We start from the raw sequence: 24,196 nt of genomic DNA on the forward strand, positions 1-24,196 counted from the left end.
GTGCCTGCACTTAGTGGAGCCGGGGGCCGGCTGCTGGCGCCTCGGGACACCCCAGGCGAGCTCTTGGCTCCGGCCCCGGTGTTGTTTAAAGCCCTGCCCGGCCCTGCCGCGGGCACCGAGCGTTTTGCAGTTCAGCCACCGCGCGGTCGGGACAGCGGCCTCGGTGAGAATGGCCAGAGCTGCGTGTCTTTTCCTGGCTGTGGGGCTTTGCTGTGTGTGTTCCTCCGCTTAAAACTGCCCCGAGCTTCACTTGTCTCTCCCTCTGGCTTTTCCTTTAGCGTCGGGGGCGTGTGGTGCAACCCCAGCTTCGTGAGTTCCTCACACTCTCTACTTTTAAAGGTAGAAGATGGCAGAATCCTCGAGGAAGTCCTTCAAAGACAGTCTGAGTGATATAAAACAGCGTATGAGAGAGAAAAGAACTCAAAAATGGTTAAGGCTGGGCAAAACTACCCAGTTCTCCACCGTAAAGGCCAAAAGAGCAAGTAAGATGCTAAATGTCTTAGGACTAATAATTTACTTGTTTTCTTTTCAATCGCATTTGAAACGCTCACTGTTCTGTTGCAGACAACACCTCCAACAAAATGAAGATCATTCAAGCTAACAACAGAGATCTGGCTCTGTCCTTGCAAGAACACAAGCTCAAACTGAGGGAAGCTGAAGCTACCATTCTTCAGCTAAGGAAAGAGTATCACATTTTGAAGGCTGAAATGTTTGACTTGCAAAGAAATCATAGGTTCCAGCAAGAACAAGGACATGTGGAGGTATTTTTAATAATAACTATATGAGATGGTGAAGCTGAACATCAGAATCTCTACCAATCCATTGATAGATATCTTTATGATCTTAAATGTTTTATAAAACATTAACTCAGTGTATTCAATGGGTTTTTTTTCACCTAACTTGGTATGCTGGTTTGGGTACCTTGACACATGGTAATGAATTTTTTTTCTCACTACTGTTTCTCATTTACTTAAAATAAGAAAGTGTAAACATAAAATCTTAATTAACAAAAATTAAAGTCTATCTTCTGTGGATTTTGGAGGGAGCTTATCACATGTGATAACCTGATATAGGTTTCTTCAGATTTAAGTTATCTCATAATGCTGGTAAGTTTGTATTAAATCTGAAGAAACCTCTATCAGGTTATCTCATAATGCTGGTAAATTTGTAGTTGATACTAGAGTATGATAGTAATAGTGTTACTGTCCTTCTTTTGTCCATTAGAACCGACTGTCAGCCTTGAATGACATAATTTCCAAAGTCTCTCAGAATTTACTGGACTCAGTCACTCTCCTTGGCCCAGCAAAGAACTTGTGTTCCATAGACACAGTAAGTGCCTTTTCCTCTTGAGGAGCAGGACTTCTGTTTCTGATGGCCTTCATTTCTTCCACCGTAGCTGCACGTAGATTTTTAGATCTGAGCCCTAGTTCAGAGCAAGGACTAGTGCACAGTTCCCTGTATCCCAGGGGTGCACACTGTGGAGGTGTGTCAGTAAATTATAAGTGGGACTGATGCTCTGCTAGGCGGTGGTTGGAGCACCCTGACTTTCTGGGTTCTTCCCCTGTCTGCTTGCTGTAGGATTGAGCTGGGGATGAATGTGCTGATGTGCAGAGGCTGAGAAGGTGGCTGGCTAATGCAGCACTTGGTGTTAGCTAGACAGAAAGAGAGTCAAGGACCTCTTTGGTGCTTCCTGGGGTAACTTGGCTGTTGTGTAAAATTTGTAGATGGTGCAAGCTTGTTTCATCCATTTAATCGCAGCAAGATTTATTTTGTTGACAGAATCAAAGAGTGCTTTCTTCAGGTCCTGGAAACAGTTGCAGTATCACAGGACCAACACATTCAATGTAAGTATCATTGATTAATGCCTGTCTATGTTTGGAAAATCTGTAACAGGACGTTTAATTTTCTGACTGGAAAAAGGGAAGCAACCCAGTGTAATGAAAACTGTTCCTTGTGTTAAAATCTATTGCTGTTCAGTAAATACTACCTTTGGTATTTTCTCTAGAGGACCTCTAAAGTGTGTTCTTGAAGATGGTCCTGTACTTCCAAGTGGGATGGAAGCTGGTGGTGACAGAAATTCTTTGTCAAAGATCTGTGTGGAATCTGACAGTGACATTTCCTTTACCAAAATAATTCCAAGCGAAGGTAACTAAATCAAAGTATCAGACATTGCTGTATTTTTGAATTAGGAAAACAATGTGTTTAAAAAAACAAGTTTAAAAAATTGCTGCTTTTAAAGGAACTGATAAGTAACTTTCTGCTTCTTGTCATAAAGGGCAAATACTAATGCTGTCCACTGCTAAAACGTTTAAATGAAAATGTCCAGAAAAATGGGGAGGAATTTGAAACTGCTGTATCTTCTCTATAGTTGCAATCCAGTTTCATTATCTATCAGACAGTTCAACCAAGTAAAATTGCCTTTATACAGTCATTAGCATTTATGAAATCAATAAAAACTTTTTAACAAAGCAAAATACTCAGGAAAATAAATGATCTGTAAATAACCTTTCCAAAAGGAACAGTTTAGAGGAAAATACCAGTGTTATATTACCTAACTGATTTCTGCATGGAAGCTGTATTAAGCAGAGCTTATCTCAGTTGTCAAATCCTAGTTTATAAAAATCTGTGGAAAAAACCCAAAGAATAGTCTGAATTTTTGACAGGTTCAGAATTTTTGCACTTCTTAACATGGTTTTTCTGTTTGCCTTTAATATGACATTTTCCCTTCAATTACAAGGACAGCCATCTGATTTTCATCTGAACAGCACAGAGCCAGAGCCGGAAAACGTTTCTTCAAGTATAAAGTTTGGATTTGGTAGTGTGTTACCAAAAAGTGTATCCACCAGACGTCACTTTTCGACGATGAGGAACCCTGATGTAATTTGTACTGGTGTCTTGGACTGTTTAGAAGCACCTGATTCAGTAAAAGAACTTTCTGAACAGGATGAAATTAGGCTTGAGGAAAGTCTAGAGAAGTGTGCTACAGAAAATATAAATGCAGCTGTTCCTCACTTGAATGAAAGCAAGGTTGATTCAGAGCTGGCATTGAGGCAGAAAACTTCTGAAACTGCACAGTTCAAATTGAAAAGTAATTCTGATCTTAAACAACCGGAGTGTAAAAGCAGAGAAAACCCTCAACGAAGGAAAGAAAAGCATCAGAAAGGAAAACTGGAATGGCCACTTACTTCCCAACAAAGACCAGGAAAACTTGGTAAAGAGGCTTCTAAAGAAAAGCAGAATTTCTTGGGTGGCATCAGTGATGCTTATGACTTTCATTTGGAAGAGAGTGTCCATCTTACACCTTTTCGACAAAACAAGGTGAACAACAGCGATACTGAAGTGGAGGATGAAGAAGACTCAGCTGAAACCAATACCATTGAGTCAAGCAGTACTGCAGGGGACTCAGATGACAGCCTCTATGAGCCTTACAAGAGTAAATCAAAGAAAAGGCAAAGTTCAGTGGATGAGAGCCCTGTGTCACCAATCCATCCAAGGCCAAGGTCTAAAAGATGTTTGGCACAACGTGAGCAGAAGCTCTGTCATGAAGAAGAGACTGAAAACAAATCAAGTGATAAGTCTATTAGTAAGTACAGAAAGTGTTCTGTAATTGGTTTTGTTTTCTTGAAAGATAACATTGTTTAGGAGATTTAGGCTTTTTTATTTTAGGGGTTTTTTTTAATAGCAACTAAAAGAGTAATGTTTTAAGAATAGTTAGATTTTCTTTAAAGCTTGCTTATCTGAATGAACTGAACTGTGCCTAATTTCTTCGCAGAGCAGCCTTCTGAGCCATCTCGTGGGCATCTCTGTGATGTTACCAATACAGCTGCAATGCTCCCCAGCACTGGGGATGCAGAAATTGTCCCTGAAGGTGAAGGACCGCAGTCCCCAAAACGCAAGCGACGAAGCTGTAGTGTTACTGTGAACTACAAGGAACCAAGTATTGTAGGGTAGGTATCTTGACTTTTCAGTTTGACATAAAGTTCATGATGTTCCATCCAACAGAGGATTTGAAAAACTTATTTAGATCTTGAAAACAAGACCTTAAAAAAGAGCTCAAAGAACTCAAATTCTAAAGTTAATAATACAGACTAGTTCGTGTGAAATGGAGCTTACTAGCTAAAAGTTATTGTTTTGAGTGATGTAGGGAACAGAACTCATTTTGCCTTTTTTTTTCTTTCAAACAGGAAACTCAGGAGAGGAGACCCATTTACAGATACAAAGTTCCTGTGTTCTCCAATTTTCAAGCTGAAAAAAGATGCTAAGCGACGTTCTCGTAAGATTCTATGAAAATATCCAATGAGAAATTGGTTAGTTGTCTTTGAGATTCTCAGCAAAACCACGCTTCTGCCATGAAGAAAATAATTTCCTGGATGAAGTATTTTGTTGCACAATATGTTATATAAATATGTACATATTTGTGTGTCTAGTATTAAAGACATCAGATTAGGAGGGCCTGGATTTATTCTAGTGACTTATTTTTAATGATACAGATTGATTACTTTTATAACTAAAGTGATTCTATTCAAGCTCCTTTTGAACGGATCTCGGAGTATATGGGAAATCTCTGATGGATAAGATGGTGAATGTCATTGTATGGGTGAACTTTAGGCACTTCAAATGTTTTGATCAGCAAGTATTTTTAATAACTGTGTTTGTACAGATCTTGTTTATGTGATGGCTGTAGTTTCATGTAGAATCTTGTAATAAATCTTAGTCTTTTGAAACAGCTCTGAGTGAATTGGTGTTCTTTTGGCAGTTTCCATAGTTGCTCCAAGGGCACTAATGTGTCAGCAGTGGGCATAACAGGCCTGTGTATTCTGTCCCCATCTTATGTGGTGGCATGAGCACTGTTTAGAAGCAACTCTGCAGCTGCAATTTGATTCTGTAGCTGCAGCTCTCAAAAGCAGCAATTTAGGCTTAATTGGTCCTGCACTGAGTGAGTGCAAGTTGGCATCAACAAGACAGAAACAAAGCAAATTTCTCCTGGTGAAGAAGGCTCCACTTGGATCCCAACTGTTGTGGAACATTCATAACAGTTTATAATAATTTTGTCTCTGCTTTGCCCAGTGCCTTTCCCAGAGGAAGAGTGCCACATTTGAGCTTGTGCTATGTGGTGTCACACTAGGCTGCATATGAGATCAGTGTTATCAACTGTCCAGCACTCAAACTACTTCGTCACACTAGGCTGCATATCAACTGTCCAGCACTCAAACTACTTTCACTTTGCTTGAGACACACTTAAGTATTAATAGGTTTGTGAACACCCAAATGAAAGCTTCATTCTAAACACCTAATGGGAAAACACAAAAACTACATGCTCTTCCTTTGTTTTGTAAGTCTGCCTGTCCCACTTCAATAGGTGCAAGATCTCTCCCTTTCAGTAAGAAAACTTACTTACTATTTTATTTGTAACTTCTTCTATGGCTCTCAATAATACTAATACTAGCTTCAGCTACTAAGCATTTGAAAGCAGTTGTTCACAACACAGCCTTTGGATGTTTGAACGGAAACTTAGCTTTACCTTTGTATCCTAAAATTCCAGCCACAAGGCCTCACCATCTCAGTCTGGAATTCTAGGACTAGAGGAACTTAAGCACAGTGGTTGAACTATATTGGTTAGAGCCTGGTCCTACTAATGCCAAGGTTGTGGGTCCTATCCCTGTATCAGCCATTCATGTTAGAGGTGCACTTAATGGTCTTGAGGGTGTTCTGTGAACCTCAGGTGCTCTTTAAGGAAACAAATCTGCAACAGCTGTTTTAGCAGGGAGAGCAAAAGGGTAGGGTTGTTGTAGAGCAACTCAAGGCAGGTGTAGTGGGTCTGGGTAGTTTTTTTCTTACTGGACTGAGCAAGCTTTAAAAATTGAAGTGATGAAGTACCAAGTAATGAAAAAAAGAGACAAAAATAAGTAGGGTTTTGTACATATATAATTTAAAACTATTCTGTACCAGTACAATATATTAATTTGACAAATGTAAAGTTCATCAGCTGTTAAAGCATTTGCAAAACCACATATCCTACCATAACTTTATTGCACAGTATCTATGAAAATATTAATTCTTAAATTAGAAAACACATTTCAATATAGAAGAGACAATCTGATTGAAAGACGATAAGAAAATCTACTCTGAAAATAACAAAAATTCACAGGTTACCAAGCTTAACAGGTGCATCTGTAGGCCCAATCTACAAAACAGGTCTATAGTATCCTGTTCTGGCTATTAAAGAAAAAGTACTCACTGTACCTTTGTTATAGATCCCAATGTAGGTCAGACTAAATTCATACAAAACACGATGGCAAGTCCAGCATTAACATTTTGAATACCTTGGGTACCACATTTACTACTTCTAGATAGTTCCTGACATCTCCTTGCTGAATTGATCTGTGATCTAACATTGCACAGGCATTTTGCAGGAATAGATTCTTTGACACAGCACAGGATTGGTTTTCTCTGTCTCATAACTTGAATTTTACCAGTATAACATCTGTAAATATAAAACACCAAGAATGAAAGTTTAATCTGTTTTTCACAAAAGCAGTTATAGTTTACAAACTCTAATTAGAAAATGTCAAGGGACAGCTTTTTGGCCTGTACTGATCTCCATTAAGGATTGAAGTGTACCTCTTAAATGTAGTGTAAGCAGCAAAATGTATATATATTTTATGTATATGTGAGTGTGTGTTCCTTTGGAAGATATACTAAGAGTTGTATAATGTTAATATGTTCCTGGGTCTAAATAATCACAGTTAATATGCATTTACAATAAAGCTTGGTAGAAGATCCAGTTTACCACAGAGCCAAGTATCTAAGCTCGAAGCTGTCCTATGTTGTCTTCCTTTGTGTACAATAGTCTTATTTCTGCTGAACAACCTAAAGAATTTAGCAGTGAGGAGTAGTAAGCAGGGTGGATCATGAAGTGCATAAAACCTTAACTCTACTGAGCCAATTAAAATTGTCTAGTAGATGCGAAGTAGTCTCTAAAGTTATTTTGGGTACTTATGTCCTGCATAAGCCAAGTCACTACGACATTGCGCATCTAGCCAGAATTTTTTTCTTTTTTCTTTTTTTTTTAAAGAGTGGTTATGAGATTACAATTTTCAGGTAAAATATTTATCAAAACTGAAAATGAATAGAAAAACTTGCATCTATCAAAGATCACAGGCAGTCCTTTTTCAGAACTGACTGCTCTTCTCTCACAGCTTCTCAACCAGCTGAGTGTTTCTTTTAAAAAATAATATCTTATAAAAAGATTCTACAAAGAAACAAGTGTTTCAGAATCCCCCCACACCTGTTGTTTTCCCTTACAATTTTCTTTTTTACTGGAAAAAATAATAAAACTTTATCAAATAGGTACTGCATTAGGTAAGCTATAACATTAGGTAAGCTATAACATCTGTTGTCTGGGAATTTTCTTCATCTTCCCAAACATGTGCAACTTCCCCCATGTTTGTGGGGTTTCTGAGGCTGTAGCTGATAAACTTATTAGGAACATAAGGTAATCGGCACACAAAAGAAATATTCCGTAATTAAATACATTATAAAGCATTTTAATAAAATAATTTTTGTAACTTCAGTATAATACATGTTTGCAAAACTAAAAGGGTTTTTAAAAGTGCTAAGTATTAAACAGAAGTTTCTTAAAAGTCCCACAACTCAGATATAGAACGGCTTTTCCTGTCCATAACATAGGCACACTATTTGGTTGTAAAAAAGACAGTGTCACTTGTCAATTAATCCAGCTTCTTTAATTTTTGTGTAGAAGAATTTCTCCAGTATATTGGCACATTTGTAGTATTCACTCTCGGGGGGGTTGTACTCTCTGCAGTTTGTAAAGACTCGTTGCAAGTCTGCCATGAACAATTTCTTAGACACGTAGTACCTGTTCTTGAGTCGCTCACTCATTGTTTTGAGATCTGCACAGAAGAAAAATAGATTAACAGCGTTGGATTCAAATACATTTTGTGTGCAGTGTCCCTTCAGACTGATTTGCCATTTAACATGAACAGGCAAAGCTAAGATTTGGAATGGAAATTGCCTTCATCTCAGGCAGGGTCTGTATTTTAGCTTCAAAAGTAACTGAGCTGCTAGCTGCTGGAACTAAGCAATACCTCACTGTAAGGATAAATTTATGTAGCGTTTATTTTTAATTCTTTAAAACATTAAAGCTTTTTTTGTTCTGTTCTCATACTTAGAGCTCTGAGTTTTCTGTGGTTAGTAGATGTCCCTAATCCTCTTTTGACTGTCCTGAGACAACCTGTTCTCAGCTCTGCTGGAGGAGGCCTTAGGGGTATATGGGCAAAGAATTCAAACATCAAAAAACATGTATGTTAAACTATAATCCTTACTGCTGTGCAAACACAGCAGAGAAGATACATTGTCTACACTACAAGCAGGATTTGTAGCCTTGAAAAAAAAAGATAAAATTTGTTCTACACTCTACATATATTTTTATTACCTCTTCAGAGTTTATAGTTGTATATCCTTTTTAAGAACCATGTGAGAACTGATCTCCCCTGCTTTCAGAGCATCCTGCAAAATATTTACTTACAGAACATTCTTTAAGAAGTGTTCTCCTTTAAGAAGTGTTCTCCTTTATACTAAAATCAGTCATCCATAAAATATGTAAATCATCTGTGTTCTCCACATATTCACTTTCCCACTAATTCTCATCAAGCATGTAAAAATTCTGTCTACAGTACAAGTGTTCTAGGAGTGAGTACAGGAATAGAAGTAGTGGGAGGTGTGCTGGATGCCTTGGCTTTTCTCACCTCAGATGCTCTAACTAGTTTTTTTAGCAATGCTTGAGCCAGGCATCAACAGCACCTTTGTGAAACTGAAACAGAAGTAGCTGAATTGAAGAGGATTTAATGTCAGAGTATTGCAAGGACACCAGAGACCAAAGACCTCCAATGCAAAGGAATTAAACTTTTTAATTTCAGATTTTAAAATATGGTTGTATTTTTGTTTTGGTAATGGTTTTGGGGGTTTTAGGGGTGGGTTTGCTTTTTAAGAGGAATTTGAGTTTATCAAAAGAGAGGAAACCCTTTCAAATTGACAGGATGTGATTATTTAAGGAAAGTTTAATGGACCCTCTCAAATACTTTTTCTAATGGTACAGAACCTGCCACTCTCTAGTTTTGCACAATATTTTGCAAAAGTAAAGGCTCATTCAGCTTCCATTAAGTCTGAAATTCAGGTGACTATACCTAAACTAGATATCCATTGACTAATTATAGCATCCAGCTGAGAAGGCTGTTCAGCTCACCCTAAAGAAAATGTTGTCTGGCTAGAGAGTTAAGCTGTTCTCCTCTAAGCACAGTGAAAGTTTGGTTCCATCTGTCACTCAGCCATACAGCTTTTGAATGGCAAATGAAAAGGGGAAAAAAACCCCAAAGAGTATTGCTTGATACAGCACCTGAAGAGCACTTAAAACAGGGTAAAAAAAGCATTTCTACATGAGAACTGACCTTATGAGGTAGTAAAAAAAATTTGCAGCCATACCTCTCAAAAATTGTGCCATTTTGTCTATATACAAACATAAAGGCAACTGTTCTATCTTGTCTGAATAACTTTTTACAGTATCAGCATGATGGCAGGGAGAGCAGAAAGAAATCTGAATTTATCACAAATCAAGGCACAGTTTAGACATGCTGGGTTCCTTAGCTGAAAAAAAAAAGCAAAACTAAACCAAAGACTTCAGCTCAATCCTCAAAGTAAACTACTGCCCCTACCTCTAGTGTAATGCATCTGAACAAGGAAAGGACAGACAACATTCCTACTTTGAGTTTGCCAACTTAGGTAAGTTATTTGTAACCACTGTTCAGATTAAACAGATTTCTGAGCTAGACTGGCTCAGAAAAGCAGACAGAGAAAACTCTGCCACAGAAAGGAACTCACATTCTTTTTCTTCATTGGTAGAAAATAAATTTGTGTTGGGGGTACAGGAAGCCAGCAATTGGTTTATAAAATATATGTACATCTGCTATTTGGGAATGGTAATTTGAATATAAAAAATAATTAAACTAAATTAATAGACATGGGCTTGGAGCCCATGCAAAGCAACATGAACAAATGCTTTTATTCTTTGAGAAGCTGATAGCTAATAGCCTGCCATGAATCTGTATTTCATCCTCTAATGATATTAAAGGGTCCAGAAACTGTAATCAGAATGATAGAGGTGAGTATTGTACAAATGAGGAAGGAGTGCCAGAATTCAGTTTTAAATCTGGTGCAGTACAAATCAAGCATTCTTTTAGAGTATCACTGAAATACCATTGAAATTATATGTCCCAGAAGTCAAAAGCTGGGTCATAAGAGAAGCAGTCAAAAGAAAAACATTAGCAGTTGTGTACTTCCCTTTGCAAGCAATCCTACACAAACAATAGCTGTGTAACTTAGAAGTAAAAATAAATAAATAAATAAATGTAACACCTCAGACAACTGTGGCAGATCTAAAAGAGAAAGATAAAAGTTAGCTTAAAATTAGTTGCATGAAGCATTTTCCTAAACTTAAATTGGAGCAAAGTATTAACACTTACTTAGAAAACCCTGTGACCTTTGAAAATGTTTTCTCTATATGATTTAGAAATCTTACATCTGTATTTCAAAGCAACTCAAATGCTCAGGTGTCCCTGAAAGTTTGCCTTCAGGTTTTTTAACATTATGAGTAGGATCTGCAATGACCAGTTACCACACACAAGAATATATCCCTACAACTCACCTACACCAGCTGAGTCCTGAAAGCTTCCAGCTGACTGCACCATTTAAGAGCTTGTTAGAGCTCTCTAGGGCACACTAAGATTTCAGATATGTACACCACACAGGTTTCACAGAGGTCACAGAGCACTCATCAATTTCAAACGACAGCATCACACTCTTGACACTTCACAGCTGCAAGGTATTCAGCTGCAAGTAACATATATCTTTTACCATAAAACAATCAGATTAAAATTTATCTGCTATGTCTGCAGCTATAATGATTTTTAAACTCTACTTAAAAAATGTTAATGGCATTACCCATGGGAAACCTTATAACTTCATAATATCCAGGAGCTTCTGTTCTCTTCACAGGTTCCATGAAGGGCCAAGCGCTTTGATGGCTCTTTGGTAAAGAAAAAAGTAAGGTATCTAATATGGAAACTAGATATTGGAAATCATTTAAAAATCTTTACAGAAAGTAAACTAGAGCTAGCACTCACCTTGACTTGCTGCAGGATGGTTTTTAACGTGCTGTAAAGTTGATCTGGATCCTTGGACTCCTTACTTGAAGGAAAATATAAATAAAAAAAATTAGTTTGAGTCCCTTATCTTTGTTCCTACAATTTGCATCTTACCTAAAAGCAACTCCCAAATTTCAAGCATTTTATGGAAGAAATAAAATTTAAAACAAGCAAACAAACACAAACAAAAATCCTCAAAAAAGAACCCCACTACCCAAACCACACTTGCCCATAAGAAAAAATAAAATAAAAAATACCACCAAAAAGCCACTTAAGAACTCATCTCTTGTAGATTATTTGATTTCCAGTGGATGGAAGGAAATATCAAGTGACATTGTTTAAAGAATTTTCCCTAAGGAATATCCCAAAGCACTTACCCTCTTTCTTTTCCGCTTGGTTTCCAGCCAGTCTCTCCTGTACACCAACAACATGAGATATTATATGGGAACTACAGTAGGTCAAAACATTAACTGAGTTATTACAACTCAAAGAAGAAAAGCTATTCAGCACTACTGCAGTAAAATGGGTTTGTTTTAATAAAAGCTACTCCTAATAAATAACATAACCATCTAGCCCGCAGCTCCATTCAATTTCCTACATGATTCTTCCACCAGACTGCTGAAAAGATTCTACAATATTTCTATATGAAACACATTTCTTTTCAATAATTCAATACATATTTTACTGCAACCCACCCCTGCAAAGAATAATCATGACAAAGTTATCCAATCTGATTCCCCAGGGACAAAGAATAAATTGCAGAAAAGCATAGCCAAAAAAAGTCCCCCAAAATATGATACTTAATTATTTTTAATTCTGTTTTGTCCTGTACGTTCATGCCTAGCACAGAAATCATTGCTGTTCAGGAGTATAGTGCATTAAAATGGTGCCAGAGGGAAAATGCTGCCTACACTGTGATACAAATCAAAGAGGGATCACATATAAGTAAAATTATACACACGTACAGAAAAGAGGATCAGCCTGGGATGCCTTGGGGAAATCTCAAAGACAGCAGTTGTAACAGAAACACAACAATCTTCACAGAAATCAAATCAGCAAACCAAAACAATTACATTCTAATCAAAAAGAACTATATGACTACATTAGTATTTCTAGTCTTGGACCTTTCTTGGGCTATTCTGCTTCTGTTCTACATTAAAAGAGTTTGATACATACTAATTCCAGGAATGCTTTCTATAGGAATCTGCCGTACTCCATCTTTGAAGCAAGAAAGGCCAGGATAAACTTTTCGGATTTGAGCTTGCTTCCTTTCTATGAGCTTTTTAATAATCTGTAATAAAGCAGTAGAGAAAACAAAAAATAATTTATTTGGTCTAAAGTCACCCAGAATATAAATGCAAAACTGTGGTGATCAGAAACATTCTCACTTCCTAACTTTGCAGTGCTTTTCCATGAAGCTGAAAATGGGGCTGAGCTAACTGACCAAACATTGATTCTGCAAATGAAGCTACTAGGTCTCTCAGCTATTTTGGCACAAATCTAGAAAGAAAGTAATAATTTCTTTCTAGATTTGTGCCAAAATCTAGAAAGAAAGCTCTATTGATCACAAGCTGCACAGCTCTTGGGAAGACTGCAGCAGAGGCAGAGAAGGAAATTTTCTGGAAGAAGGTTTGAGAACTGGCTATAAAATTTTAATAGCTGGAACTTCTGAAATGCTTCAGCACAGCTGGTCAAAAATTTTAAGGCACATACTGAATGCATTTATTTTTATGTACATGCATGTTCATATTCCAAAATTTTAAAAATTGGAAACCCATTAACTTCAAAGTCTCCATATATCTATCTGTAGGAGTTGCTTATGTATCAATCAAAAACACTCTCATGAAACATTTTGTCTGGAGGATGTCAAAATGATGCCACTCTTGACAACCAAAATTCTACTCTCTTTGCAAATGCTAGGGAAAGGCTTTTCCCACTCCAGGGTACACTCTGTTTTACTTTGCAATCTTATTACCTCAAATTCTAAGCAATTTTCTTTGGTGCTCTTGATACTCACTTAGATAGTTATCTAAGCTTTGTGTGTCCTGGATATGCGACTTTCAAAACTTCATAACTTGGAGTAAACAAATGCACAGCCACGCACACTGCCAGTCTGATAGAATATTTTCTTTGGAAACAATAAAAATTGACATATTTTTAAGGACCTTCACTCCCTCATACAGAGTATTTCCTCTCAAAGAAGAGGAAAAAGATAAATTCAGACTTTTTTTAAACGAAATTAAAAAGTCAGGTTTGAACAATCTTAAAAGAACAAATTATAAATAGTATTTCTTTAAAAACCAAAGAAAGTATTTAAAAACAAGTGGGAATGTCATAATTATTTTGCTAATAAACTGCTTTATTATATAGAATATTATTAAGGACTAAATAAAAAACAACTCACATAAAATCCAAAGAGGGACAGACTGGAAATTAAGACAGTCTGCCCTTGATTTATATATTTTAAAACTGGCAGAAAAAAAGAATCCTCTTTCTGTCAAGTAAAACAGGCCATGCAATACAAACACTCCATTTGAATGTCACTCTAATGAACACATATACATACTGATATGGGAGGGAAGGAACTGACAAAGTAATAAAAAAAAACCTAATCTCACAAGATTTTGCTTAGTTAACTACCACAAAATTGAACTGTGAATTACTCCTCAAAATACCAGGACTTTAACAGTCTTGCTCTTGTTAAGTCAGCAAGTTAGAATTTGATGCTTCAACTACAAAATTTTGGCACTGGGACTTGAATGAAGGGATTATTCTAGCTAATAAAAGTATGTACTCAAATTTAAGCACCAAAGCAAAGAAGAGAGCTAACCTGGCACCCACTGAACTCTTTCTAAATATCTGAATAGAGAGTAACATTCAACATTTCAATTCAACCTTCACCTCTTTTTGCTTTTTGATGATGACAGAAAATTCCGTGTAGGGGATCCTTGGATTTAATTCACATCCCATTAATGTGGCACCTTCATAATCCTTGATGTAGCCAACATATTTTGCTTTTGGTACTTTAATATCTTTGGAGAAACCCTGACAAAGAGAAAAAAAAAGAACTTATATTGTCATTATGCCATTTTCCTTTTACATTTTTGTTTTAACTGAAATTAATGAGGATTGAGAACCAAATTCATCATAATGTTAAAATACAATAAATACAACAGTGAGTTACAGACCATGGTTCAGTGTTGCATAAACCTTCTCATGGGAGGCACTTGATAAAAGAACAGTTAATTGCTAAGAAGGGCGATAGGGGAGATTGTACTCATTTTGAATGTGTGAAGAGTAGATTGTACCAGTTTTACATACAGAACCATAGAACTGGCTGGAAGGAACTTGAAGAGGTCATTTAGCCTCAGTCCAGAACAGGTCTCATCATATCTGGCTGATCAGGGCCATGACCAGTCCTGAATATTGTAAAAGGACAGATATTCCACCACCTCCCTCAGCAACATTTTTCAGTATTTCATCACCCTCAGGACAGGAAAGGAAAAAAATTTCCTTCTACCTGGTTGCAATTTCCCACTATTTCAGGTCATCTTCACTGCCTAATGCTCTACATCTCTGAGAAAAATCTGACTCCATTTTGCTGACCAGATAGTTGACACCTGTTTATCAAATCTATTTGACAGAACAGACATTGCCATCTTTCCTGAATTTGAACCTCATGCTTCAAATCACGAGGAGATGTAAGTGCAGGTCAGGTAAGTTTTCATCTGTCACAGGTATGCCTAGTCCTTCTTTATACTTGTTATAGAATCAGTGAATGAACTGACATTTTACTAGTTTTTAGACAAGACAAATTATTGACTATACCATATACTTCTGTTCAGATGATTCTATCAAAGTAAAATGTATTAGAAGCCAAAAACATTACCCAAGATGAGCTCATTTTATAGATAAAAAATACACATGTAAAATTGCCTTATACATTTTATCCAATTACTTTGTCATGCCTAGTTATTTAGTCAACCCTACTGATAGAAAACTTCTTGCACAAAGTAATTTCTTGCATTAAACTTACTTGTTTTTTGAAGTAGCCGATAGCATATTCATCTGCATATGTGAGAAAGTTGAGAATGTTGTGTTTGATGTGGTACTCCTTCAGATGGTTCATTAGGTGAGTCCCATAACCCTGGGTGAAACATAGCAGGAAAAAGCCATGACAAAGCCTCTGGGGACTGCACATATTAGAACCTGTGGACTCTGGGTTATTACACACTGTTTCTCAAAATGCAATCTTTCCTTCAGATCCTGTTTAAAAGATTTTCTCTTAATTAACTGGGTGTTGCACACTCAAGAGCAAACTCTTTTGAGCCTTGTAGGGGTACCTTTGTGACCCAGCATGGACGTAATTCAAGGTGCCCACCTTTTTTTTTTTTTTTGTTCCTCTTTTAAATTAGATATCAACCATTAAAATCACATACTTCACCCATAACAAAACTGCACATACTGCAACAACAGAACATCCTTTCTGAGCCATATCACTTCAAAACTACAAAGTAGTAACAATACTGAAATTATTCCAGTGTTCTGTGCATCTGTAGCAAAACAGTCTCTGTCTCAAAGGATTTATTATCTAAGCTCATCATAAGCACAAAAAGGAACAGTGAACAATTACCATAATAAGGAGCAGAAAATTATAGAGTCCACAATCAAATAAACAACTACGCCTTCTGACTGCACAAAGGTATGATTTCCATTTAAATTCAGCCCCAAAGTAAATAAGAGGTTGCATTTATTCACAATGCCAAGGAAGATATAGTGATCCCCTTCTACAGTGATACGAAGAAATGTAAAATAGATAGGTAATCCCATAATAGTGTTTTGTTCCTGCAAATGTTTCAATTTTCTCATCATGCAGACTAACAGGACACTTAGAGAAACATACACGGATTCCTTTTGGGTACGCTGCTCTTGAAAACTGGGAAAATTTTTACGTATGTAAAAAAGCCAGAAAAATGAATTAGAAAATACAAACTTCTGATTTAACTTACAATTTCATAGCCCCAAATATGGCAATTGCCAGATAGGAAACTCAGGCACATGCAGTAAAACTTAAAATTATTTTGTAATATGGGACCAAACTACCCAAAACCAATTCAATTTGTATGGGAAAACAATTCTTATCTTTTTCTCTCCAGTCTCAAACTGAATTAAAATAGGAATATATTTTTCCTAAGTCCTGGCAGGTCACCCATGTGTGAACATTTTTTTTTCCTCAGTTACCTGCTGACAGGGTCAGCTCACTCAGAGCAAAAAGCGGGAAGGCAAATTTGCAGAAACACTCAAGTGAAACAGCAAAGCACTCAGAGGATAAAACAATAAATAGTGTGTTATGCAGCCCTGGTGGCAATCTGATGGGTCAGAATTATCTGCTCTATTATTTTGAAAGATTATTCCTAGAAAATCACAACACACCTTTGGCAGCCTCACCTGTGTAGTGCAGTTAAGAACAACTTAGGCATATTCTGTTGGGATTTGCATTTGCTAAAACACTCTGAATGCTGACAGGTCATTGCTTAATGTAGGGAAGTGCTCCTCTCTAACACCAGAGTTGAATAAAATCAAATATAACCTGAGTATTAACGGTTGTTACAGACTTTCAATCCCACTGTGTTACTCTTTTGCACCAGGGTGTACAATTTTTGCATGTTAACTGCTATACGCTCTGAGTTAACCTACATCTCAGCTCTTGCTTCTTGAAATGAAAATAATGAAGCTAGAGCACCACCTAAAGGCAAAACACTGAACCAAATGGTGAGTAGCTGGAAAAGCTGGAAGAATATCATGTATTCATAGTGCTCTGTATTCTTTCAACACAGATGCTAATTCCCAAAATCCTGAGAAAATGTTGTGGCATTTACTCAAAAAAGAGTGTACAGGATTGACCCTGTGCTTATTTTGAGATGTAAAACTACACTTTATTTTTTTATTATATTTCATTTAGATTGAAGTTATGTAATGGCACAAAGTACTTGAACACAAATTACTGCCCCGCACAAGCAATATATTTCAGTCAACCACAAGATGTTACACTACACAGACACAACTACTGGAGACAGAGGCATGAAAATTCCAAGAATGGCAGGCTACTGGCCACTATTGCTCTGCTGAGAAAAATTTTATTTAATTAATCAAATACAGGTAATCCTACTATTACGATGACAATGCTAAATTTGCACATTTTACTTTGGTTTTTGTTTATTGTATTCAGAATTGCTGTATCTTTCAAAATCTATTTCTGCCTGGCAACTCAGCAGCATATTCAACATGACTAAAAGTATTAGAAGCACATGCAGTGGGTGAATGGGACTCAAATGCATTTAATAAACACTTGTAATACAGAATTCTTTTTACCTTGACTTGCTCATTGGAAGTCACAGCACAGAAAACAATCTCTGTAAATCCTTGGGAGGGGAACATCCGGAAGCAGATACCACCGATAACGCGACCATCTTTTATTAATGCAAGGGTTTTATGTTTCCTGAGCAGACAAAAATAACAATCACTTTAATTCATACACATAGTACATCAAGTGCCATTAACCTTCCTTTTTCAGAAACTTGATTCACTTCTTTCCATGATGATAATGCAATTCTGTATGCCTCCTAAGTTAGCCACTGTATCTATAGAAGAGTTGCTACTTTAATATCATGCTTTCAATAGACCATAAAGGTGATCATCACAGAGCAAGCTCCTGGCCTTGCCAAGTACTCTGAGATACTCAGGTAATGCCCAATAAATAAAAGTTGTATTGCTTTCATTGAATCTATTGTTGATAGTTACACCATTGCACAATTCTCAGAATTATTTTATCCTGAGTAAATTAGAAATTATTGGAGTTACAGGAGAGCAAGTCCTTTCTAAGGGATTCCTGTTTCCTTGCATGCAATCTCCATAGTTAAGCTATCAGTCTCAAATGCAGCTGATGAAGTAAGAGAGGACATTTCTTATTTCTAATCACCCACTCCTCCAGGAATCAAGACCAGAATAAATATCCATTTCTGTTGCACTTATAATGACTGCTAGGAAAGATGTAGCAAGGTGCAATCTAAACTCTAATGTCAAGGATAAGGAATTTTAGTATAATTATCAAGGTGTGAAAACAGTGCACCATCCTTTAGATTATTTAATACACAGTATCATATAAATCATATGACTCCCTGCCAAAAAGCCCAAAGAGTAGTTATATTGCATGTGCCACCATTGAAGATTTTATACATATTATATATTCTTTTTTTCTTGTACATATTTTAGTGCTTTTTTTAACTTGTGGAATGACAGCAGCAATGCAGTAGCTTGAGCTTTTGTGGTGGTTTCACCCTGGCTGGATGCCAGGTGCCCATCAAAGCTGCTCTATCACTCCTCAGCTGCACAGGGTAGACAAAATGTAATGAAAGACTCATGAGTTGAGGTAAGAGCAGGGAGAAATAACTCAGTAACTACTACCACAGGCCAAACAGGCTTCACTTGGGGAAATTAGCTGAATTTATTACCAATCAAAATCAGAGCAGGATGACAGAAAGTAAAACAAATCCTAAAAACTACCTTTCCCCTCCTCCTTCCTGATTCTCTACCTTCTCTCCCAAGCAGTGCAGGGGGATGGGGAATGGGGTTATGGTCAGTTCACCACATGCTGTCCATGTCACAGTTTCCTCCTCAGGCAGAGGAGTTCTTCCCCTGCTCCAGTGCGGGGTCTCTCCCACGGGCTACAGTCCTTCAGGAATTGCAGTGGCACGGGTCCCTTTCCATAGGGACACAAGTCCTGCCAGCAAAGCTGCTCTACCAGGTAGTGTGGGCAACTCTCTTCAGAGGATCTGCCAGGAGGCTGCTCCAGGGTGGGATTCCCACAGGACCACAGCCTTCCTTCAGGCATCCACCTGCTCCAGCATGGGGCTCCTTCACAGGCTGCAGAGGGACATGAGTCTCCCCAGCGTGTTCACCATGGAAGCTTAAACTGCTGGAGCAGATCATGAAGAACTGCAGCCTGTGGGAAGGACCCATGTTGGAGAAGTTCATGGAGAACTGTCTCTCATGGGAGGGACCCCATACTGGAGCAGGGAGAGAGTGTGGGAAGTCCTTCCCTATGGAGGAAGAAGCAGCAGACACCACAGGGGAACTGACCACAGCCTCCATTCCCCATCCCCCAGCACTGCATGGGGGAGAAGGCAGAGAATCACGAATCCAACTAAGCTTGGGAAGAAGGAAGGCGTGGGGTAAAGGTATTTTAAGATGCAGTTTTTATTTTCTCATTATCCTATTCTGATTTGATTTGTAAAAAATTAATTTCATCAAATTGAGTCTATTTTGCCTGTGATAGTCATCAGTGAGTGATCTCTCCTTGTCCTTCTATCCAAGAACTTTGTACTTTCTCTCCCCTGTCCAGCTGAGGAGGGGAGTAATAGAGGAGGTTTTGTGGGAATCTGGTATCCAGCCAATGTCCCACCGTCCCACAACAAGAAGCCACTTATTATTAATACAGCCGCCAAGATGGCACTTGGGTACAACCCAATTGGATTGACCAGGAGTTATGAGGGCTTGAAAAGATGGCAAAAGCACAGCAGAGGCAGAGCTGCTCTCCAGCCCTCCTCTGCTGCAAACAGCACCAGGCTCCCTCTGTCTCACAGGGCAGCCCCCTGTCCAAGGATACCCACGGATCAAAGACCAAGCGGGTGATGTATTCCTTTGGCATCCGAGGCAGCTGATGGGAGAACACGTTCTGCAAACCAACCAGCCACATCATGATCTTCTTGTTGGGCTTCTGGTTCAGGGAGTTGCCGACCACATGGAATTCAATGACCCCCCTGCGCTCCTCCAGCCTGGCTGCCTCGTCCCGGGCCGAGTGTGCCGAGAGGAAGTTGGTCTGTGCCACACAAACGAGGAACAAAATCACAGTTTTGAGATTTCACATCCTCTGACAGAACAGCTTTAATGAACAAACAAATAAACCCCACTCTCTTTTTCCAACAGAACTGCCAATGACTGCCTCTGTAATGTAGCTTTGCAGAAGGGACACCATCAAATAAGCCAGATGTAAGTCTGCATTACAGTCTACAAAGGCCAATCTGAATTTATATTGATACAGATGATAAAACAACAATAATGGTTATGACTCAAAAAGTTCCAACACCCCTTGAGGGATAACACACATCCACTTAAAGCCTATGCCACTAGGTCTTCATATTTGCTTTACTCTTAGCCAGCTTGGGCATGACTTGTGAATTCGCCTACACATACTGCAAATCACACATTTTAATGGCAGCACAGGAAAAGTAGGTGTTTTTCATTTTATTAGTGCTTTCCACTATCTCTGCCACTACTGTAAGAGCCTCAAAAAAAGATTTTAATTCCTACAGAATTTGCTGTTACATATCTAGCAATTGCAGCTATATTTCTAAATGCAGATTAAATTAATACAGAAAATTTATTTAGCTTATTTTTTTCAAGATCATTTTACAATGCCAAAACATCTCTGTATGCACATATTGTTTACTTTTTTGAGCAAAGTTTGGCTGCTGGGTTTCTAGTCACTGCCAGCCCCAACAGCCAGGCTGGCACAGCATTTGTAATATGCAGAGCCATCAGTCACAGTGCATAGTTTGAATAAGAAATGTAGGTGGTTCCAAATCTTCAGCAGTTTCTAGCTAAATCTTGGCAAATGAGTTGCTGGCAAAACATAGCCTGGCAGAGAGAACAGAAGGAGGAAAAGCCAGCCAAGGAAAAAAAAAGTGCAATTCTGTGCATGGCACAATTCTGCAATTCTGTTTGTTTTTCTCTTCCAGTTGGAAAAAAAAAGAGCAACTGGGGAAGACGGAGTAAATAACTGTTTAGATCAGTTTCTGCACCAGAGAGAGGTTTTAACTTCGGATCTTTCATTCTGCTGCAATTCTTGAACTCTAATTAACCTTAACAAATCACCTTTTTTTAAACCTTAACAAATTTTTTATTTAAAATTTTTTAAAAAAATTAAGGTTAAAAAAATTTAAGGTTAAACTGCTGGAGCAGATCATGAAGAACTGCAGCCTGTGGGAAGGACCCATGTTGGAGAAGTTCATGGAGAACTGTCTCTCATGGGAGGGACCCCATACTGGAGCAGGGAGAGAGTGTGGGAAGTCCTTCCCTGTGGAGGAAGAAGCAGCAGACACCACAGGGGAACTGACCACAGCCTCCATTCCCCATCCCCCAGCACTGCTTGGGGGAGAAGGCAGAGGATCATGAATGCAGCTAAGCTTGAGAAGAAGGGAGGCATGGGGCAAAGGTATTTTAAAATATAGTTTTTATTTTCTCATTATCCTATTCTGATCTGATTTGTAAAAATTTGTTAATGTTAAAAAAATTTGCCTTTTTTAACCATTCTGTAACAAAAGCCCCTTGCAGGATAACCTGAGATCTATGTTCTTACTATCAACAGTTCACAAGTCTCTTTCCTAACTGTACACAACACATTAAAAAAAAAAACTGTAGAACTATTTTTCATGTTTATGATGTATTTCACCAGTATTTTTTGTTCACCAAATCATACCCTTTCAAAGTCTATTTTTCTAGACAGGACTCTTAGCTTATCACATTCTATCCATGTGGAACATTTACTAAAAACAGACCATTCACAATCAGACCATTTGCAACACCAAGCCTATATCTCACCTCTGGCCCAAGCATTGCTGCAGGATCTGTAATTGTTGACATTACTTCATTGATTAACTCAATAGGGATATCTCCTACAACCCTTGGTCTCTTCGAATCCTCCAGAGAATAGGGTTCATTATTTTTTCTCTTCTCCCCTATGAAACAAAACTCGGACAAATTAGAAATGACCAAAATGTCACAGACTAGCACTATGAAGTGTCACACTCCTGTCATATCCTGCAGTTTATATGACAAGTTTGAGGTTGGGTTTTTTTGGGGGTTTTTTTGTTTGTTTGTTTGGTTTTTTTTTTCTTTGTTCATTTTTGTTGTTGTTGTTTGTTTTTTTGGTGGTGTTTTATCCCTATAGACAAAGAGAAAGAGAAATAAATGAAATCTGGAAAATATTTATGACTTCTCAATTTCTACTTTGCACTGGGGTATTAGCATGAAGCAGGGAAAATATACCTCTCCTTCCACTACACCTCTGTGACTTCACAGTTAAACTATTTGCTTTTTCTTTTTGATTCAAAATCCTCTGCATGGAACCTCTGTGCAGCTGTCTTGGAAGGTCAGTGCTCAACACACAAATTGCAGTGCCTATTTCTTGATAACACAAAATCCCCCATTTAGGATTCACTGGAACTTAGTATCCATCATATAATTTTTTCACCTCTTCTGTAAACCAAGCAGCACATACAGTCTGATGTGTCATACATATTTAAAAAACCATATAAAATTTCCAAATCAAAATATACCAAGTTAATAATTAACTGCCCTACTGACTGCAGAGCCACATGTATTATACAGCAAAAGAAACTACTTAAATTCATAGAAGAACAGTCCACCAAGGACTAGCAGAGCTACAGTAACAGAGATCCAGCTCCTAGCTCAGGATTATCCCACTCATTATCCTATTCATTCCCACTTCTGAGGGACAAGTTGAGAAATTACCTTAAGGAAAACTGCAGTTTAGGAGCTGCCCTAAGTTTCTCTGTAGTGAACACTGAGACTCAAAATTCACTTTGGTTTTGATTTTTCTCCTTCGTTGAGGACTCACTTTGCATAAGCTTGGGATCATCTCTCTGACCTAACAACCTCTCTTGACAGGCTCATTAATCCTGAGGTGTTTGAAAAAGGATTTATTAGGAGAATATATGCATCCACCAACTCTTTTCCTTATAAGGTTTTTTTTTTCTTTGACCTAACCTCATTCAGGTTTTGAATTTAACCTAGTTGGTATGTCTGTGTTTTTATTCTCTGCTCAAATGTATGCAATTTCAGTACCTTGAAAGATTGAAAAACCCAAATGTGATGGCTCCTTCTACTCCACCATTATTTAAATGAAACCTCTCCTCATGACTTATAATAGATGTACTCCAAGAAAAGTATTTTTCAAAAAACCTCTGACACCACCAGACCTGTCCCCATTTTAATTTAATTTAAACAAACCAATTGGGGATTTTTGCAAATACAGTTGTGATATCTGTTAGTTAAACACTACCATAATGGAGAAAAAGATATGTCTGTGTAAATCTTTCAGCAAAAACACCTCAAGTTTGCTAATGTAGAGTGAAGGCAAAGGTTACCATATACTGCAACTACTGATAATATCAACAGAAGTCAAAAGGCAAGGCTCCTTCTCCATTACCTAAGTTAGGGTCAAGGGCAGAAGAAACTTTACAAGCTGGACTCATATTCCCACTGTTGGATTGCTCCAGAGATGAAGGACTTGCACTGTATGCAACAGATCTCGCAACAGGAGGTGGACTGATAACTGCAGTGACATAAAAAACAAACACAGAAAAAATCAGGTCATGGAACCCATTCTGGTGCTGATGGAAAGACTGTCACAAAGACGGACACCCACCACCCAAAAAGGAACAGTGAACACTGTGCAACCGAGCAATGCCACCAGTTCCCAAGTAGAGACATTAAAGATTTATCTCAGTGTATTTTTCTAAACTGAATTCTACCAAAGGAGGGGGTGCTGGATAACAGGGATTGCAAACATAAGGCTTCATTAGTTCACAGTGCTGAGCAGAAGCTAAGAAAACAAACTTTTTTCACATACCTGCCAAGCCTGCTGGCATTTAGCTTCATGAAAAGGTTTTTTGTAGGGCTCTATTGAAAAGCAAAATCTCATCATTCAGCTCCATCTGTCCAATTTACAGTGCTCTACGACTGGTTGGACAAATAAAACTCAAGAAAGGGAGAAGCTGTTTCACCAATTAAGAGAATGAAACTATTATTTTAAAAGGTCACAGAGTAACATCTCTCTCTCTCTAACATATATATTTAAAAAGCCCCACATTAGTTCTAAATCATGCAGTTTTTTC

General features: G+C 37.9%; 2 protein-coding genes across 3 annotated transcripts in view; one reads left to right on the plus strand and one right to left on the minus strand.

The window, feature by feature from the left end:
- The first annotated feature begins 27 nt into the window (after positions 1-27).
- Positions 28-4,726, plus strand: SGO1 (shugoshin 1). The gene is made up of 9 exons (XM_005421713.3): positions 28-163; positions 340-482; positions 565-761; positions 1,225-1,329; positions 1,780-1,844; positions 2,006-2,145; positions 2,738-3,583; positions 3,773-3,947; positions 4,185-4,726. The coding sequence occupies exons 2-9, from the start codon at positions 347-349 to the stop codon at positions 4,285-4,287; spliced, it is 1,767 nt and encodes a 588-aa protein (XP_005421770.2). The 5' UTR covers positions 28-163; positions 340-346; the 3' UTR covers positions 4,288-4,726.
- A 1,181-nt stretch (positions 4,727-5,907) lies between these two features.
- KAT2B (lysine acetyltransferase 2B) overlaps positions 5,908-24,196 on the minus strand; it is a 31,791-nt gene continuing 13,502 nt past the window's right edge. Inside the window, exons 7-17 of one of the 2 annotated variants that reach the window (XM_031057668.1) lie at positions 23,509-23,634; positions 21,879-22,015; positions 19,889-20,097; positions 17,592-17,718; positions 15,256-15,366; positions 14,121-14,264; positions 12,396-12,510; positions 11,597-11,633; positions 11,199-11,262; positions 11,017-11,101; positions 5,908-7,913 (exon numbers count right to left, since the gene is read on the minus strand). In XM_031057668.1, coding sequence (XP_030913528.1) covers positions 7,720-7,913; positions 11,017-11,101; positions 11,199-11,262; positions 11,597-11,633; positions 12,396-12,510; positions 14,121-14,264; positions 15,256-15,366; positions 17,592-17,718; positions 19,889-20,097; positions 21,879-22,015; positions 23,509-23,634 — 1,349 coding nt within the window. In that variant the 3' untranslated portion in view covers positions 5,908-7,719. The remainder of the gene's footprint in view (positions 7,914-11,016; positions 11,102-11,198; positions 11,263-11,596; positions 11,634-12,395; positions 12,511-14,120; positions 14,265-15,255; positions 15,367-17,591; positions 17,719-19,888; positions 20,098-21,878; positions 22,016-23,508; positions 23,635-24,196) is intronic. The other variant, XM_031057669.1, reaches the window with a different exon arrangement.

Source organism: Geospiza fortis, unplaced genomic scaffold (assembly GCF_000277835.1).
Source record: "Geospiza fortis unplaced genomic scaffold, GeoFor_1.0 scaffold95, whole genome shotgun sequence".
Taxonomy (NCBI): domain Eukaryota; kingdom Metazoa; phylum Chordata; class Aves; order Passeriformes; family Thraupidae; genus Geospiza; species Geospiza fortis.

Bases quoted from the DNA above. Each gene is read 5' to 3' on its own strand.
- SGO1 (XM_005421713.3), top strand. From the start codon at position 347: ATGGCAGAATCCTCGAGGAAGTCCTTCAAAGACAGTCTGAGTGATATA. The intron at 762-1,224 runs GTATTTTTAATA...TTTGTCCATTAG, and splicing joins AAGAACAAGGACATGTGGAG to AACCGACTGTCAGCCTTGAA. The intron at 2,146-2,737 runs GTAACTAAATCA...TTCAATTACAAG, and splicing joins CAAAATAATTCCAAGCGAAG to GACAGCCATCTGATTTTCAT.